Here is an 18,492-nt window from a genome sequence, read left to right as displayed (position 1 = left end):
ACTTGAACGTGTTCACGGTGGTCACTACCGCAGCTACTGCGTGCACTACATACCAAATCTGTCTACCATCTTGACGGGTTCAGACTGAACAGGTTCTCCTTTGCCATACTGGTTTACCGCCGACACGCGGAAAAGGTATTCGTTTCCTTGGATGAGTTTGGTTACCACATGCCTGCAGGCCTGAATATCTTCAGAAACCACTGTCCACAAAAGCCGGCTGGTTTCTCTCTTTTCAAGAACGTAAGCCTTAATTGGTGATCCACCATCTTCCAAGGGAGGTGTCCATGTGAGTGTTGCTTTCTCAGCAGAAACGTTACTGATTTCAATGGGACCTGGGGGGCCAGGTACATCAAGGACCGATACCTTCACGTGTTCCTCCTTTGTGCCAAAAGGGTTTGTGGCAGTGATGGTATATTCACCAGCATCCTTCCTTGTGGCGTACTTGACTGTCAACATGGATGATGTTGGGGTTGAAGTTATTTGGGCAATATCCGATGGTCTGATATCTTTTCCCGCCTTGGACCAGCTTGACTTTGGAAGGGGTTTTCCAAGAATGCTAATGGCACTTAAAACAATGGTGTCCCCTGCTTTAACTGTCAGCCCATCTTTGATTGTGGGATCAAGGACAATGGTGGGTGCCTCTGCAGAGGGGAGAAAGAATAAACTCATCAGAAAACGGAGGAAGTTTCATGTTCTGCCTTTTAACCGGGACAGATGCCAGCGTCACCTACCGTACTCATCCTTGCAAATGATGGTTCCTGTGCTCTCTGATGGAGCGCTGATGGCACCTGCTGTGTTCTTTGCTCGGATTCTGAACTCGTATTTTCCACCTTCGACAAGGTCAGTTACAGTGAAGGCACAGTCTGGAACATTAATGTGGTTGGCCTTCATCCAAGACTTGGACGGCAGATCCCTCTTCTCCACTATGTACCCCGTTAATTTATGACCACCGTCGTATTTGGGTTCCGTCCAGATGAGAGTCACTGAATTCCTTGTCACACTAATAACCTCAGGTTTTCCAGGAGGATCTAAAACAGAGAAGGAAACCCATCAAACAAACCGCCAATGCTTGCCTCCTGGAGCACAGCCCCCCCAGGCTTCTCTTTCTCAATGGCTTACCAATTGGATCAAGGGCTACAACTGGCTCTGAGGGCAGGCTTGGCTTGCCCACTCCTGCTAGATTGATAGCCATAACTCGGAATTCATATTCAAGACCTTCAGTTAATCCGGTCACTTTGAAATCTTTCATCCTTATAGGAGTCTTGTTAGCTCTCTTCCATAGAAGGCTGTTTCTTTCCTTGAATTCGATATGATACCCTACAAAATGACCATGAATATATCAATTCAGATAGATATTATACAGATTGTTTTAAAACACACACACACATTTTACCCAAGTTATTCCTTTGCATATATATTGAAAAGATGACCTTTCTTTGTTATCTATACTTTTATCATCTAGGCATGGTGCCAGTTTTTCTTCTTGCACTATACATAGTTATTACCTTTCTTTTGAAAAACACTAGAGCGTTACTTCAGTTATGAACTGTTGCATTGGGGGAGGTTTCAATTAAATTAAATGTTAATTGTGTATATGGAAAATGCATTACTAGATATGAAGATGATTATATGAACAAGGTATTTCTAACGAATGTTGATAAAAAGCTAAAGGAAAATTGTAAATTAAATACCTGTAATTGGTGAGCCACCAGTCTTTTTAGGATCAGTCCATGTTAGAGACACTGAATCGTGTCTGACATCCACAATATTGGGAGGTGGTGGAGCATCAGGCACATCTATATATAGAAAGAGAAAGGTAGACAATGTCAGATTAATAAACAGGAACCTCCACAAAGCCCTATTTCACTTCATTCTTTACTTTAACACACTTACCAAATGGGTGCTTGGCAACGATTGGCTCGGACTTGAGGCCCTCTCCCACACCGTATTTATTTTCGGCACTGACCCTGAAGGTGTATTCCACGCCCTCATGCAGTCGAGTGACTCGGAAGGTGGTTTTCTGGACGGCGGAAGCACATGTCACCCACTTGTTGTTCACAGAATCTCTCTTCTCTAGGACATAGTTGGTGATTTCAGAACCTCCGTCGTCCTTTGGAGGACCCCACTTCAGGGTCATGGCTTCTGCTGTGACTTCATCAAATTTGATTGGTCCAGTGGGGATGCCAGGCTTGCCAACAACCTTTATGGAGAGAGTCCCTTCCTTGGTGCCAGCAGAGTTCTTCAGCGTGATTGTGTATTTCCCAGCGTCGGATTTTTGGCAGTCATATACTACAAGAGTCGTATTGACCGCCGTGGACTCGACACTGACTCTGGTGTCAGTTGGTAGAGGATCCTCCCCCTTCTTCCAAGACACAGATGGTGCCGGCTTGCCCTTTATGGGGATCTTCAGGCGGAAGTTGCTGTTTTCTTTAGCCAAGTAGCATAAATCAGGTAGATCCTTTAAGTCAAGATCAGGAGCCACTGTTAAAAAAAAAAAGGCGGAGACGGATTATTTGTATTGGAATTATTAGGACTAGACAATCACCTCAGATCAGTTTTAAAAGGTATGCATTTGGTAAGCCAGGCTGTTAGGGCTCCAGCTTATATTTCTGATGACAGGAGAGAGGAGGCAAGGCTGTACAGGGAGACGCTTACCAACGTCATCCTTTGCCACGACGACAATTTCGCTTGGGGTTCCTTCTCCGTTTTCATTTTCAGCGCTCACTCTGAAGGTGTATTCCTTCCCTTCCTTCAGATCTTTGGCAGAGTACTGTAGGCTCAACGACTTCATAACTCGTTGCCACTTGTTTTCTTCTGTCAGGAAATCCACCACGTAGCCAGTGATTCTACTCCCACCATCACTGCGAGGCTTCTTCCAGCCAATGGTGCAGGATGACTTGGTCACGGCCAGCACTTTGAGGTCAACAACAGGTCCCGGGGTTTCTAAAAGAGGAGACACGATGAGTCCAAGGCCCAGATAACCAAGGTAGGCCGTAGTTCAAACAGGGTGGGTCACAGTTCGTTGCTCACCTGATGCTTTGACGGCATCCCGTGTCTCACCCGGATCCCCAATGCCGTACTCATTTTCAGCGAACACTCTGAAGTAGTAGGATTTCCCCTCCTCCAAGTTAGAGACTCTGAAGCTCGTCTTTGAGCACTCAGTGGTCACTGTCGACCAGGATTTCCTCTCTGCATCCCGCTTCTCAACCACGTAGTTGATGATGGGGCTCCCCCCATCGATGATGGGGGGATCCCAGGTAATGTATGCGGAGTCCTTGGATATTTCCTTAACCGTCACATTGACAGGTGGCCCAGGAGTATCTGGATAGCAAGCAGAGGTTAAGCAAGCAATGAACACATTAAGAAAGCACGCAAGCGCTGGTTTCAAACACTCGTGCCTCTTTCCTTAGCCCACTTACCTAGCACCTTGACTACAATGGTGTATTCCTTCTTTCCACAGCTGTTCTCCAAGGTCAAGATGTATTTCCCTGCGTCGTACTTGTTCACGTTTTCGCAGCGCAGGAAAGTGTCGAAGTCGGTGGACTTTATGTCCAGTCCAATCCGTTCTCGTAGATTGACGTTTGGTTTCGACCAGGTGATCTTTGGCGGTGGACGTCCTTTGACGGGCACGTAGAGTCTCATGGTAACTCCAGCACGTAAAATGAGTGTTTTCCTTAACTCGGCATCGAGTTCTCCCTCGGGTGGAACTATTGAACGTGGGGGTGAAGAAAGTCAAAGCCTTAAATTTCAGCCTCATACATATTTCTAAAGACTGCCCTATCATTCCTAACATACATTTCCTTTGTAAAACCAACTTATTGATTTTTTTAAAAAACATCCTGAACAACTGGATACTCTGTTGATGTTTTCATTTTTCTTGAAAGTATTTTATTTTTGAATACGTGTTTATGTTTACATCTGCATACGTGAGTGCAGAATCCATGGAAGCCAGAAATAGGCACTGGATCCCTGGGGGTGAAGTTACAGGCAGTTTTAAGTCACTTGATGTGGGTGCTGGGATCCAGTGCCTATCACTGACCTCTCTCTCTCTCTGGTCCCCATGATCTTCCTATTTTTCCATGCACTTTTGACCCAACCAAGTATTCCTCAAAGGGCCTGTCTTCCTCTTCATGTGTACCCTGCAGAGCTAAGCCTCTGTCTACGCTTGAGAGAATGCTTCCTCTCGCCTTGAGTTTTCTGTCTTATATTCAGTATATACTACATTCCTGCATATGCTCTGGCTCCGTTTGCTGTTTCATCATAGGAAGAAAAGAATATAATAGATTGAATATGCTGCTAAGAAACCGTTTTAAGGTGGGAAGGAGTTCTGGAGATGAAATGAATAGAAGAAGGAAACTATAGGAGTCTTCCAGTTACATACTTCGAGATGTGTATGGATGAGTGGACAACAGGCAGGAGGGTAATAGATGGGCCGTGACTTAAAAAAGAAAAACAACAAAACCTCTTTCTTTCTTTCTTTCTTTCTTTCTTTCTTTCTTCCTTCCTTCCTTCCTTCCTTCCTTCCTTCCTTTGAAAGCCACCGATCCGGTTTGGCCTGCTAAGCACCGTGAAGTGCCCCACATACCCCTCCTGACCTGGGCTCCTGGAGCTTGTAGCTGTGTCTGCACCAGAACTGATTCTGTCCCTTAGACTATGATGGGCAGAAAGTCTCCCCTGTGTCTGCTGGCAGTACTTACTTAGGATGTCCTTGGGGCAGTGCTTGTCTGGCACGTCACTCGGGTCACTGTAGCCGATCTTATTCACAGCGTACACGCGGAACTGATACTCGGTGTTTTCCATCAGGCCGGTCACCTCGAAGCGGGTTTTCTGCAGCTTCTCTGGTAAATTGCACCTCACCCAGTGATCAGAATCGGCTCGCTTGGCTTCCACAAGATAACCAATGATGGGGCTGCCTCCATCAAAGGCTGGCTTGCCCCATGATAGGCTCACAGAGCTACGGGTGGTATCGTATACTTTAGGGAAAGCTGGTGGGCCAGGAGGATCTGAGGACAAATGACAACAGAAAGGTTTAGTGACAACTTCCGTTCTGGCTGTTTAACGCTTACTACAGAGCATGGGACTCTCTCAAGCATACTTACACAGTGGGTCCTGGGCATAGACGGCTTTGGATGCATCACTGGGTTTGCCGGGTCCAGCTTTATTTATGGCAGTGACTCGGAATTCATACTCAGTGCCTTCCTGGAGACCCGTTGCTTTTAACGTTCTTTCTATGACAGGTTTTCTGTTGACTTTAGTCCAGTTAACTGCCTGAGTTTCCCGCTTTTCAACCAAGTATCCAGTGATAGGTGAGCCACCGTCATCGGCAGGGGCTTTCCAGCTGACTGTCATGTGATCCTTAGTGACATTGCTAATGACAGGAGGGTCACAGCGTCCAGGTGGGTCTGTAAAGATGGAATGATACATTAGTCTCAAGCAAAAAAGAGTATTTAAGAAAGTAGAGGGCAACCCGCTGGAGAGTGTTCCTACCGTATGGGTTTTTAGCAATCGCTGGCTCAGTGAGGATGGGGTCACCCACTCCATATTTGTTTTCAGCACAGATACGGAACTGGTATTCATGGCCCTCTATAAGTTTCTCCACGGTGCAGCTGGTGATGGGTACAGTGGCAGAGACCTGAGCCCAGTTAGGCCTGCTCGTTTCCCGCTTGTCAATGATGTAGTTGGTGATTTCTGAGCCTCCGTCCTCGAGAGGAGGTTCCCAAGACAGCATGGCACGATCCGCATACATCTTGTTGATTTTGACAGATGCTGGAGGACCTGGTTTATCTGAAAGAATGAAAAAGAAAAATGAACTATTTTTCTGAAAAGGGGAATGAATATGGGGAAGAGATCTAGACGGTGGGCTACGTTCTTTATATTGTCAGCAACTCCCTATATGACCTAGAAGTCACCTCCCTCCCAATCCTCGGTAGCTAGAATAGTGATCGAAGACTCATCCTCTATAAAGACACTCTTCTGCAATGCTAGTGATTTTATTCTTAGGACATACTTTGCTTATTGTTGTCCTTGAGACAGAGCATCTATAGAATAGGCTGGTTTAGCACTCCTGAGTAGAGGAGCATGACCTTGAACTCCTGATCCTCTTGCGCCTCCTCACAGGTGCTTGGGTCTTAGGAGTTCATTAGCATATCCAGCTTGTAAACTTATTGACAGGCTAAGTGAAGTGTGGGATTGTAATCACATTCTTTAATTACCTAGTACTTTGAGCTTAATGGTGGCTGATTTGGAACCACTGGCATTTTCGGCAGTAATGGTGTAGTCTCCCGAGTCCTTCCGGTTCACGCTGAACAGCTCCAAGGTGCACAAGTTCCGCTTCATCGTCATCTTTATACCTTCTGCTGGTTTTATTGGAGTGCCATCTTTCTTCCAGGAAACTGTCGGCATTGGTTTACCAAACACAGTAGCGTCCAAGCAGACGTTAGTCCCAGCTTTCACAGTAAGCAGAGACTTCATTTCGACACTGAGTTCTATCCTGGGAGGAACTGGAAGGAAAGAAGATTGACGGTCTTCATTATGCGAAACTGCATTGTGTAATTATTACTGACAACAGCGATAAATCCATCATGAATGAGATTTTCATCTCATTACTAACTATTAACTTTTAATACTTGGGATTGAACCCACTGAGCTACAGCCCTAGTGCTACAACCATTTTTATTTAATAATTCTTATATATATTTATGAGTACAGTATTTTTGCAAAAGTTTGCGTTGTGGAATGATTCAATCAAGCAAACTCAGACCATAGTCCGCTCACCTATTCAGTCAGCATTTTTATTGTCTACTCTTTTAGTAATCTTGAGATCTATAACACGTTATTAACTCTGGCACCATGCAGAGTTACCAATACTGGTTCTTCCTGTTAGACTGAAACTTTAACATTCTCTCCCTCTCATTCTCCCTTTCCTCAGCCCCTGATTTTTAAGATCCATACTTACTACAAAAGTGAAATACGTTTAACAAAGAAATTTGACAATACTGCAAATAGATTAAAGTAAATTCCTATAATTCCAACACCAGGTTCCCACTCTCAGTTTAATATTTCTTTGCCATCATTCTGTGACTATGTATGATTAAAATCACACACTCCTTAGTTTTGTAACCTGTTTTTTTTGTTTTGCTTTTTAAGATTCTTCATAAGCATAATTTTAGTGCTGAATACAAAGTTAACTTCTTGTCATTTATTCTCCCCTTTTCCATAGTATGAATTTAGTACGTTTGTTTTTAAGTAATTATTATTTATTTCATGAGGAAACATTACTATCATGGATGCTGTAAGTGTTTTAATACGCAATAGACTCTTACCATTTTCTGCAAGAATAGTCACTGGGTCGGAAGGCTCAGAAGGCTGGCTAATGTTCACAGCAGTCTTGGCAATCGCTCTGAATTGATATTGAGCATTCTCTTCTAACCCCGTAGCTGTATACTCTTCCTGGGGAATCTGGTGAGGTGTGGTATTACACCGAACCCACTTATCACCAGGAAGCTTGCAAGCTTCTACAAAATAGCCGATAATTTTGCTGCCTCCGTCGTGCTTTGGACGGGCCCAGATAAGGGAGGCAGAGTTCTTGGTGACGTCAACAACTTCAGGTTTCCCTGGGGGATCTAAAGCAAAAAGAAATATTCTCAACGTGGGTCTCACTAGCAGAAGTGTAAGCTCCTCACAGCGCCACTCCCGTGTGGTTCAACAGGATAACAATCATGTCAAGTCGGCCATCCATCCATCCGGTATCTACTTTTCAGGGCTTGCTATGCATTTACATGGAGTGCATTTCCTGTGGGAGGTAGAGCCTACTCCAGGATGGAAGTACTAACTTTCAGAAGCAAAGATTTAAATGTGTCTCTACAGTTCCAAGCAATGGTTACCCACCTACTGGCATCCTTGCGGTTACATATTCCGTTGGTTTGCTAGGTGGGCTGGATCCAGCTTTGTTTAGGGCATAAATTCTGAATGAATATTCTAGACCTTCTACAAGGCCAGCACAAGGATATTCAGTTGACCGGACGACAGTGTCGTTAGCCTTCACCCAGAGTAAACTGTTTCTTTCTTTGCGTTCAATCAGGTAACCAGTGATGGGACTTCCTCCATCACTGTCTGGTCTGTCCCACGCGACAAATATGCAGTCTTTGTTGACTTTAGTGACTCGTGCATTTTTGGGCTCACTAGGAACGTCTGGAGATGAAGACAGGGAAATGTCAGCTTCTGCTTTAAACTAAAAGCCTACAAAGAACAACACACACACACCACCAACACCAGCACTCACCAAACGGGAATTTAGCGAGCATCTTTGGAGACGTGAGAGGCTCTGAAATGCCGAATCTGTTTTCAGCACGGACCCGGAAGATATACTCCTGTCCGGGGATGAGCTTGCCAACCCTGCAGGACGTCTTGGTGACCGAAGCTAGAGCTGTGACCCAATCCCCACGGCTTACATCACACTTCTCTACTATGTAATTGGTGATGCTACTGCCTCCATCCTCAAGAGGGATGTGCCAAGACAGGGAGCAAGCGTCAGCATCGATATCAGAAATGTCAAATGGAGGCTGGGGCGGGCCAGGAGCATCTGCATAAACCAAGAGGAAAGAAACACAGAGTGAGAAAACTAATAGTTAAAAAAAAAAAGGAACCTCTCTGATCTCCATATTTTAATGGGCACTTGTCTCACAGGTCACCTACCCATGACTGTGACTTTGATTTTCTGAGTGTCTGTCCCCGAGCTATTTTCTGCGGTGAGGCTATAGTAACCACTGTCTTTCCTGGTGACATCCTTTATGATCAGGACCGAAGAATTGTCCGCTTTATGGATGGCCAGGTGGCTGGATGTCACAACTTCGTCCTCTCCTTTCTTCCATTTACAGATGGGGTTAGGCTTCCCGTACACATGGGCTTCGACTCGGAGTTTCTTCCCAGCTTTGATGGTGATCTGCTCAGGCATGAGGATCTTCGGTGGCACTGAAAGCAAAGACAAAAACACATTTCTTGAGCGGGGGGGGGGGGGGGTTCGAATTGTGGGTTGTAGGCCGCTAGGTATTTCAAATTAATGATTGAATTTATAAGCAATTTTTTAGTAATTGAAAAATTTCAAAATATAATAATTTATGTCCCAGTTGCTATTTCCCCTCCGTCCTGTCCCCCCAGTCCCTCCCCGAAATCCCTCCTCAGTTCTCACCCCTCCCAATCCACTCCTCCTCTTGTTTCTGTTTAGGGAAAGGCAGGTCTCCTATGAGGATCAACAGAACATCATATCAAGTTGAAGTAGGACTAAGCACTTCCCCATATGTTACGGCTGGGCAAGATGACTAAGTATGAGGAGTAAGATCCCAGCCACCTACAAAAAGAGTAGGAGACAGCCCCCGTCCCCACTGTTAGGAGTCCCACAAGAGGGCCAAGCTACCAATATTTTTAAAACTTCTTAATAGAAAATATCAGATATAACCTACATAAGGATAGGCTATATCCTGTGTTTTACAAACTCAAGGAGAAATGTCTACAGAAGCCAGTTTTTTGTTTTTTTTTTTTTGTTTTTTTATCAGAGGGCATAAAGGAAGCAATGACTACTCAAAAAGATAAATACAATTGCTTAGTTTAGGAACAACACAGAAAAGCCAGATAAGAAGAACAGAAACAGCCATACACAGAACATGAAGGTAAACGACTCACATAGCTGCTCTTTGGCTTCGTAGACACCCTCGGCTTCTCTTGGCAGGCTGACGCCGACAGCATTCCTCGCTGCAACTCGGAACTTGTATTTCTTTCCTTCCTTTAGGCCGGTGACAATGAGGCTGAGGTCTTTGACCACTGAATACTCTGTCCAGCGATCTGCGGGCTGGTCTTCCTCTCTGTAACTAACGATGTAGCCATCAATCTTGGCACCCCCATCACGCAGGGGAGGTAACCAGGCCAGCGTAGCACTGTTCTTTGTCATTTCTGTTACTTCAAGTTTTCTTGGAGGATCCGGCTCACCTAGGGAAAGAACATAATTTAGAAAATTAGGTAACTTTATAAACCCCATTGTTCATGTATGTAAGGGTTTCAGTATGACTTTTGTACCAAAGTTTATGGGATACGTGGTTCAACATCTTGATAATAAAGTGTTATGTAAAGCAAGTAATACATGTTTTATCCGAGAGAGATATTTACTGCACTATTAGGGTCTCACAAATCAAGTTCCTTCTGGCAGATTATAATCCTAACCATCTATTGACTGTGATCAGCAGATTATAATCATATTGACCTCTTGGCCTTGATAAACTAGAGGGCTGGAGTCAAAAGGGGAAAGAAACGGGATTGCTTACTGAGAGGATCTGATGCAAGCACAGGTTTGGGGACATCTGTTGGGACCCCGGGGCCATATTCATTGACAGCAGTTACTCGGAAGTAATATTCATTCCCGGGGACAAGGTTGGTGACGTTGAAGCTTGTCTTCTTCACTTCTGGTGTAACTGTTGACCATGTTTTTCTTTCTGCCTCACGCTTCTCCACAATGTAATGTGTCACTTGGCTCCCGCCGTCATTTTCAGGAGGGCCCCAGGACACGTGGCAGGATGTTTTCGTGACATCCGAAACTTTTAAATCAGACACAGGTCCAGGAGTATCTGCAAAGGAGCAGCCACGTCTCATCGGCATTCCTATTAACTCATTTGTTTTGGGAGCGGGGGTGGGGTGAGGGGGGTTGGGGGGGGAGGGGGGGTGAGCTTTTGGCTAACGCACCTAGTACTTTGACGTTCACAAAAACGGCTTTCTCTCCTGCTGGGTTCACCAGGGTCAAGGAGTATTTTCCTGAGTCATCACGGGTAGAGTTGGGGATGACAAGGAAGGCCATGGTGTCAACGAGATCGACTTGTCCTTTTCGGACCACATTATCAATCCCCACTTTGCGCCATGTGACTTTGGGAGCAGGGCGTCCTCTCACTATTGCAAATAGCCGAATGGGGCAGCCCGCCCTCACGACGACCAGTTTTCTCATGCTGGCATCCAAGTCGATCTCTGGAGGCTCTGCAGGGGACATCAAAGACGTTAGTGGGCTTGGCAGACATGAGGGAACCCCAGGAGAATAAATGCAGATGGGTATCCACCACTAGAGAGAAGCCTCACCTAGGATTTCTTTAGGTTTGATGGCTTCCTTTAGCTCTGCAGGGCGCCCAATACCGACTTGATTTTGGGCGCACACCCTGAACTCGTACTCCTGGTTTTCATCCAAACTGGTGACTGTGAATTCCATGCGAACAAGTTGGGCGGCAGCGTTGCACCTTTTCCAGCCCTCATCGGGTGAGGCGTCTGCTATTTTGGGTCTCATCTCGACAACGTATCCTATTATGGGTGCACCTCCATCATAGACTGGTTTTCCCCATCCCAGAGTTATGGAATTTTTGGTTGTATCAACCACTTTGAAATTGGTTGGCGGGCCAGGTGGTTCTGGAAAAAAAATATACAAAAATGTACACATCATTAATTATCACTAGCGATTCTATCCTTTACTCTGTGTTTACTGTATATGTGTGTTCATGTTTTGAGAGTGTGTACATATGAGTTCATGCATGTTTAGGCCAGAGGTCAACCCTGGGTGTTTTTCTCTATTGCACGTCACCTTATTTTTGATACAGGGCCTCTCACTGAAACTATCACTTACCAATTGGCTAGACCGGCTGGCCAGTGAACTCCAGGGTCTGCCCATCTGTGTTCCCCACTTGGCCCTGGGGTTATAGCTGTGTGCTGTTTCACCTGACTTTGTACAGGAGTGTTGGTGATCTGAACTCAGGCTTGTGTGGTGGGTACTTCACCCACTAAGCCCCCTCCCCGGCCTCATGAAACTTTACTGTATAATTTTATAGTTAATTTTCAATCCAAACAAGGTCATTTTAATTTCTTAATTCCCAAGACTTCTTTACATTCCTTTCTAAAAGTTAAGAGTCTACCAATGCACATTTTTTTTGGTGATATGGTAAAAGGTCTATTTGGAGAAATATTAGCCAAAATGCTGTTTTTAAAAATATGAAGCAACCTGTTTGTCAGACAATTAATTTTTTTGGTCAGATACATAATTTTAAGAATTGGCTTAATATTAGAAAAAAGGAGGAGCATCTTACCTATGGGATCTTTTGCCACCACTGGTCTTGAGGGTAAGCTTGGTTCTCCGATGCCAACCTCATTTTCCGCCTTGACACGGAACTGGTACTCATGTCCTGGGAGGAGATTCTGCACTTTCAGCCGCCTCTCAGGGATGGCACTCTTGTTGACAGGGACCCAGCGGACGGCGTGCTTTTCTTTCCTCTCCAGATAGTACCCTGTGATAGACTTCCCACCATCGTATTCAGGGGCATTCCAAACCACAGTCATCTCTTCTTTGCTCACTTTGGTGATTTCCGGAGGATCGGGGCGGCCAGGTCTGTCGTACTTGGTTTTTGCTATGACGGGTTTACTTTCTGTTGGAGGCCCTGTGCCTATTTTGTTTTCTGCACGGACTCTGAAAATATATTCATTTCCTTCTATGAGACGGGTCACCGTAGCGCCGGGTGTCAAGACATTAGCGGAATAGGTAGACCACACCATTCTCTTGCTCTCGCACTTTTCTAGGATATAATTTTGGATTTCACAGCCACCATCGTCTTCCGGTGGATCCCAGCGGATAGTACACCGATCGCTGGACACATCTGTGATTTTCAGGTTTCTTACAGGTCCAGGCTTATCTAAAACATTGACAGTAGCGTAGGCCACAAAACTGCCGGCTGGATTAGTTGCCGTGACTACGTATTTACCACCATCGCTTCGTTTGGCTTTGGTACAAGAGAATTTCGAGGACTCGGCACTGGTATCAATCTTGACCCTTGGCGATCTTGTAAGATCTGTAGCATCCTTGTCCTTGGTCCAGGCCACTTCTGGGAATGGTTTGCCTCTCACACCTGCCTCGAGTCTAATGGTGTCCCCTGCCTTGACAGTTAGCACCCCGCTTAATTTCAGATCAAGGACTGGCTTCTGTAAGTCTTCCTTCACAACAACTTCCTCTGTCCTCACCCAGTCACTTTCTCCACCCTCGTTCTTAGTTTGCACTCTGAACTCATAAATCTGGTTTTCAACGCACTTGTCAACCATGTAATGGGTTTCCTTAATACTTCCTTTGTGGACTCTTTCCCAGTCAGCAGAGCCCTTCAGCCTCCTCTCGACGTGGTATGACAGATTTGGGCTGCCACCATCGTAACTAGGCCGTCGCCACTTTAGATAGACAAATGTCTTTCCTTTATCTGCAATGTGAAGGTTTTCTGGCTCTCCTGGCTTGTCAATAGGGTTGATGGCCAGAATTGGAGTCTTTGTTTCAATGGTTGGCCCAACGCCTACTTTGTTCTCCGCACAAACACGGAAATAGTATTCGTTGTTGGCCAACAGGTTGGCCTTGATCAGTCTCTTGGTGACGTCTGAGGCAACGATTGACCAGCCTTTCTGATTTGGCTTACGATATTCTACTATGAAATTTGTAATTTCCGAGCCACCGTTATCTAGTGGGTTTTCCCAAGAAATTGTGCAGTTTTCCTTGGTGACGTTGCTAACCTTCAGATTCTGGCAAGGCCCAGGTCTGTCAAGGACGTTAACAATGGCCGATCCTTGGGCGTGTCCACTGCTGTTCTTAGCAGAGATGATGTACTTGCCGTGGTCGGCTCTGACGGCTTCTTTAATTTGTAACTCCACGCGAGGCAGATCGTGAATCAGGTCAACCCGCTTGTCCTTGACCAGGACTTTGCCCTCCTTAGACCAAGTGATGTCTGGCTCAGGTCTGCCTTTGACTCGAGCGAGAATGCGTATCGTCTGACCCACCCGAACGGTAATGACGTCACGGCATGTCACATCAAGCTCTACTTCCGGAGGATGAAGGATGTCTTTTGCAATCACAGACTCTGCCAGTTCTCTTGGCTCTCCCTCACCCACAATATTAGCTGCCCTGATGCGGAATCTGTACTCATTCCCTTCGATCAGTCCGGGTACCCTGAAGGCACACTGCCGGATGAGCTCGTCTTTGTTGATCCTATCCCACTGTGCGGTGCCGGGTTTCTGACACTCTACTACATATCCTAGGATGGGGCTGCCGCCATCACTGAGGGGCTTTGTCCACACCAAGTCCGCAGATTCTTTGCTCTTGTCTTTCAGCTTAGGATTTATGGGTGGCCCCGGTGGTTTGATGGGCCGGCAAGCTTTTATTGGGTCAGAACTTGGGGATGGATTGCTTAGTCCAGCAAGGTTTTCGGCAAAAACTCTAAACTCATATGTATTTCCCTCATAGAGTCCAGTCACCCTGAACTTGAGGTCAGCGATGGGTGTTTTGTTGACCCTCACCCATTTGCCAGTTATTTCTCGACGCTCTACGTAGTAGCCAGTTATTGGACTGCCGCCGTCAGATTTCGGCAGGGTCCAAGACACCGTTGCCTCGTTCTCAGTAATGTCTGTTACCACTGGTTTGCCAGGAGGTGATGGGGGACTGAACTTGTGCTTAGCGACAGTAGGTGTGGAGTCAAGGGGAGGGCCAACACCCATCTTGTTCTCTGCTTTGACTCTGAAAACATACTCACAGCCCTTTTGGAGATGGGGCACCTTCAGCTTCAGCTTACTGCTTCCTGCAGAGACGACGCCCCATGTGCCTTTCCTAGTATCTTGTTTCTCAACAATGTAATTTATCACTGGGCTCCCTCCGTCATCCTTAGGTGGTTGCCATGAGATAGTCATGTATTCAGGGGTGACATCCAGAATATTAATGGGACCTGTTGGTGGACCGGGGACATCAAGGACAGTAAGATGGACAGCTACTGTTTTGGTACCAGCTGCGTTGGAAACTGTGAGCTGATATTCCCCGGTATCCTTCCTCAAGCAGTTCTTAATGGTCAGCACCGAGGAGAAGCCATCAGTCTCAACTGTGTAGCGATCTTCCGTTTTAATCTCAATTCCATCTGATGTCCACTTTGCAGTAGGGACAGGTACGCCTCTTATAATAGCAGGGAATCTCACTGTGGTACCAGCTTTTACAACGAGCCCTTCAATTAACTTCACATCTAATTCCACAGATGGAGCCACTAGAAAGAAACGAAGAGGCCATTAGATTTGAATTTTCACAGTATGAATAATTCAAAGAAGAAATAAAAAATATAACGCCAATCCAAAATTTACCTAGTTTCTCTTGACATTCTATTGGGATAGTTGTATCAGGGAGACCAAGACCTATGATATTTTCAGCTTTAACCCGGAATCTATAAGTCTTTCCTTGTTGTAAGCCCGTAACAACACACTCTAAGTTTTTCACAGTCTTGAACTTAATCCAATCCGTGGCACCTTCTTCTTGGTACTCCACCAGATACCCCGTGCTTGGAGAGCCACCATCGCGATCTGGTTTATTCCAAACAAGAGAGACCTCAGTCTTATCGACATCTACGTGGTGTAGGTCCTTGGGTGGCCCTGGGGGATCTTTGGAAGAAAAGTTATGATGAATAAATAATTATCCCAAATCTGGTCAAACAAAACTCTATATTCAGAAAAGTAACTCACGGAGAGGATCCAGAGCCTTGATGGGCTTGGGTGTCTCAACAAAAGGACCACGTCCATATTGGTTCTCGGCAGCTACTCGGAAGAGGTACTGGTTGCCTTCATTCAGATGTTTAGCCATGTGGCTCTTCTTCTTCGACGTGGTTGAAAGAGGGGACCACTGGGCAGTGGCAACATCTTTCCTCTCAACCACATAGTTGGTCACAACAGAACCGCCATCATCCAGTGGTTCCTTCCAAGTAAGGTAACAAGAATCTTTCCTAATTTCACTGACTTCCAGGTCTCTAGGTGGCCCAGGTTTATCTGAAATGTATTAAATCATAGTTAAGTGACAAGAAAAAGATGTTTGAGGTTTTTACTTTTAATGGCATGAACAGTAAAGTGCGTACCTAAGACCAGCACTTTCACTGAGACAGTTTTTGAACCAGCTGGGTTCTCCACAGTTAGAGAATAGATTCCCCCATCTTCGTGGGCAGCATTGCGAATTTCAAGCTTGCTTCCAACTGGAGTAACATCAATTTGTGCTTTTGTCGGAGCCTCTCTGTCTCCTTTTTTCCAGGTTACTTTTGGGAATGGCACACCTTTGATGATGGCACTCAGTCTCAGGGTGTCACCCACTTTAATGTGCTGTTCTCTTGCCATGTTGGCATCAAGGATCAGCTCAGGAGGTTCTAAGATAAAGAAAAACGCCTTCATGTAGGATTCCTTAGTGCAAACTATAATAAAGTATCCAGCAGGCACCTATATCTCACAGTTGCAGATCACAGCATCTCACTCACCAAGTCGGTCCTTTACTAGCACTGGTTCAGGAACGTGGGCCGGGTCTGATTCACCAGCCTCGTTGACTGCCAGTACTCGGAACTTATAGGTCTGCCCGTCCCTGAGACCACTGACTTTATATTTCGTTTCAGGGCAGGACTCAGGAGTGTGATTGGCTCGCCTCCACTCTTCATCTCCCACTTTCTGGTACTCCACAATGTATCCTAGGATCTTGCTCCCACCATCGTGACGTGGTGGCTGCCAAGTTAGATCAACTGAATTACACGTCGTGTCTACTGCTTCAGGATTAATAGGTGGGCTGGGTTTAGCTACATAACCAAAGACAAAAATTTAAAAGAAGTTAAAATACAGCTGAGAAAAGTTGAACTTATGAAAACTGAATGAATGTTTTAATACTGTACCAATTGGATCTCTAGCAAAGACAGGTTTGGATGGTGGACTTGGGTCTCCAATACCAATTTCATTTTCTGCAGAAACCCGGAACTCATACTGGCATCCTTCTAGAAGATCAGGAACTCTAAACTTAGTGTACGGATGGATAGGCTCTTTGGTAACTCTAACCCATCGTTTAGACATAGTTTCCCTCTTTTCCAGGATGTAGTTTGTGATGGGCTTTCCTCCGTCGTTTGGCTTGTTCCAGGTCACTAGTGCAGAGTCTTTGGTGACCTCTGTGACAATTGGCTGCTCAGGTGCATCAGGAACTCCTGTAACAGACATTAGCAAAATGTGTTAAAAGTTTCAACCTCCCTATTAACTCTGCCAAGCACTGGGTCCGCCCCCAACCATACTACATACTGAAACGATCTTTGGCTTTCATTGAATCAGACACCAGAGGGTCACTTATTCCATACAGATTTTCAGCATGAATCCGGAAGATATAATCTTTTCCTTCAAGCAGTTTTGGGACTTTGCATGTTGTTTTAGCGCTGGCAGAAGTCACAGGCATCCATATGTCTTTACCCAGCTCCTTCTTCTCAATAATATAATTGGTAATCTCACTTCCTCCATCATCAAGAGGTGGCTTCCAAGAAATAACCATGTATTCTTTGGTGACCTCATCAAAAACGACAGGTCCTACTGGTGGTCCAGGACGGTCTGCAGAAAAAAAGAAAGAAAATCATAGCACAAAATATTATTATCACTTCTAGAAGGAAAAAAGACTATTATTGATAAGATAAATAAAACTTACCAACAACGTTGACTTGACAGTATCCTTTCCTGGAGCCTGTACTGTTCTCCACAACTACACAGTATTTTCCAGAATCTGAGCGTTTGGACTTAGTCTTCTCAAGGGCGAGTGTCGTGGGAGTAGTCTTGATGTGGGTGCGGTCATCTTCCAGCACATCCGCCTCGTCTTTGAACCAATCAACCTTAGGCTTTGGTTTGCCTGAGTAACGGCCAGTGAGGGCGAAAGCTTCACCAACTCGGACTGTAAGTTTATCTCTGAAGTCCAGGTCAAGTGTTGGGGGAGCTAAAATGTAGAGTTACAGACAAGAGTCATTTTTGTCATCCTAGGAAAAGGCTATAGAGGTAGATGTTTTCAAAGCATAAAGTGCAGCGGACACATACCCAGCTCATCTTTGCATGTGATCGGCTTGGTGCAGAATGACGGCTTGCCTTGTCCGACAATATTGACGGCACTGACACGGTACTCGTAAGTGTCACCTTCTTTTAAGCCCTTCACAGTGTATTTCCTGCTAAGCAGGTTGTCACTTGTAACTTTGTGGAACTTCTCAGTGCCAATGAGGCGGCTTTCTAGGACATAGTTAATAATTTCTGATCCACCATCGTACTTGGGAGGATTCCAGGTCAAAGACACAGTATTTTTAGTGACTTCTTTGACTTCTAGGTCTTCAGGTCTCTCTGGGACAGCTGTAAATGTTAGGACAATGCCAAGAGTGTCACAGTGAGAATGTAAAAGAGTACCATAAGTACCCTTTCCTGAGGGTTACTTTTAAAAGCCAAACCAGACTTCAAAGAATCTCAAAGCTGTTCTCATCATAGCACTATTAGTGTGAGAAAGGCTTCGAGGAATTCAATGTTCTCAACCAAGAGATGAGAAAATAGAGCTTCATTTGGGTTAAATAACAAAATATCTTAAGAGTAAGCAGTTTGAGAATTAGGAAAAGGATTCAGTTTTTACTTACACCATTGAATGGGAAACTTACAAAAAAA

The 18,492-nt window shown here is 45.3% G+C and overlaps 1 protein-coding gene across 3 annotated transcripts in view; it reads right to left on the bottom strand.

Annotated features, from left to right (window-relative positions):
* The window catches only part of Ttn (titin), a 266,701-nt gene that overhangs the window by 50,178 nt on the left and 198,031 nt on the right, over positions 1 to 18,492 (bottom strand). For all 3 annotated transcript variants that reach the window (XM_050120983.1, XM_050120974.1, XM_050120992.1), the window contains 29 exons: positions 17,887 to 18,189; positions 17,507 to 17,788; positions 17,113 to 17,412; positions 16,719 to 17,021; positions 16,317 to 16,625; positions 15,927 to 16,208; positions 15,541 to 15,840; positions 15,166 to 15,459; positions 12,105 to 15,071; positions 11,113 to 11,433; positions 10,729 to 11,013; positions 10,314 to 10,613; positions 9,679 to 9,981; positions 8,695 to 8,970; positions 8,282 to 8,581; positions 7,888 to 8,190; positions 7,323 to 7,622; positions 6,213 to 6,500; positions 5,488 to 5,784; positions 5,100 to 5,402; positions 4,698 to 5,003; positions 3,420 to 3,707; positions 3,031 to 3,321; positions 2,656 to 2,943; positions 1,894 to 2,481; positions 1,692 to 1,796; positions 1,120 to 1,317; positions 732 to 1,028; positions 54 to 641 (listed from right to left, as the gene is read on the bottom strand). In XM_050120983.1, the coding sequence (XP_049976940.1) occupies positions 54 to 641; positions 732 to 1,028; positions 1,120 to 1,317; positions 1,692 to 1,796; positions 1,894 to 2,481; positions 2,656 to 2,943; positions 3,031 to 3,321; positions 3,420 to 3,707; positions 4,698 to 5,003; positions 5,100 to 5,402; positions 5,488 to 5,784; positions 6,213 to 6,500; positions 7,323 to 7,622; positions 7,888 to 8,190; positions 8,282 to 8,581; positions 8,695 to 8,970; positions 9,679 to 9,981; positions 10,314 to 10,613; positions 10,729 to 11,013; positions 11,113 to 11,433; positions 12,105 to 15,071; positions 15,166 to 15,459; positions 15,541 to 15,840; positions 15,927 to 16,208; positions 16,317 to 16,625; positions 16,719 to 17,021; positions 17,113 to 17,412; positions 17,507 to 17,788; positions 17,887 to 18,189 (11,565 nt within the window). The remainder of the gene's footprint in view (positions 1 to 53; positions 642 to 731; positions 1,029 to 1,119; positions 1,318 to 1,691; positions 1,797 to 1,893; positions 2,482 to 2,655; positions 2,944 to 3,030; positions 3,322 to 3,419; positions 3,708 to 4,697; positions 5,004 to 5,099; positions 5,403 to 5,487; positions 5,785 to 6,212; positions 6,501 to 7,322; positions 7,623 to 7,887; positions 8,191 to 8,281; positions 8,582 to 8,694; positions 8,971 to 9,678; positions 9,982 to 10,313; positions 10,614 to 10,728; positions 11,014 to 11,112; positions 11,434 to 12,104; positions 15,072 to 15,165; positions 15,460 to 15,540; positions 15,841 to 15,926; positions 16,209 to 16,316; positions 16,626 to 16,718; positions 17,022 to 17,112; positions 17,413 to 17,506; positions 17,789 to 17,886; positions 18,190 to 18,492) is intronic.

This window comes from Alexandromys fortis, unplaced genomic scaffold, assembly GCF_014885135.2.
Source record: "Alexandromys fortis isolate MF-2015 unplaced genomic scaffold, M_Fortis_MF-2015_v1.1 scaffold_8_1_9099942, whole genome shotgun sequence".
NCBI classification, from domain to species: Eukaryota; Metazoa; Chordata; class Mammalia; order Rodentia; family Cricetidae; genus Alexandromys; species Alexandromys fortis.
Note: the sequence above shows the minus strand (reverse complement) of the source record. Positions and strands in the feature narration are given on the sequence as shown.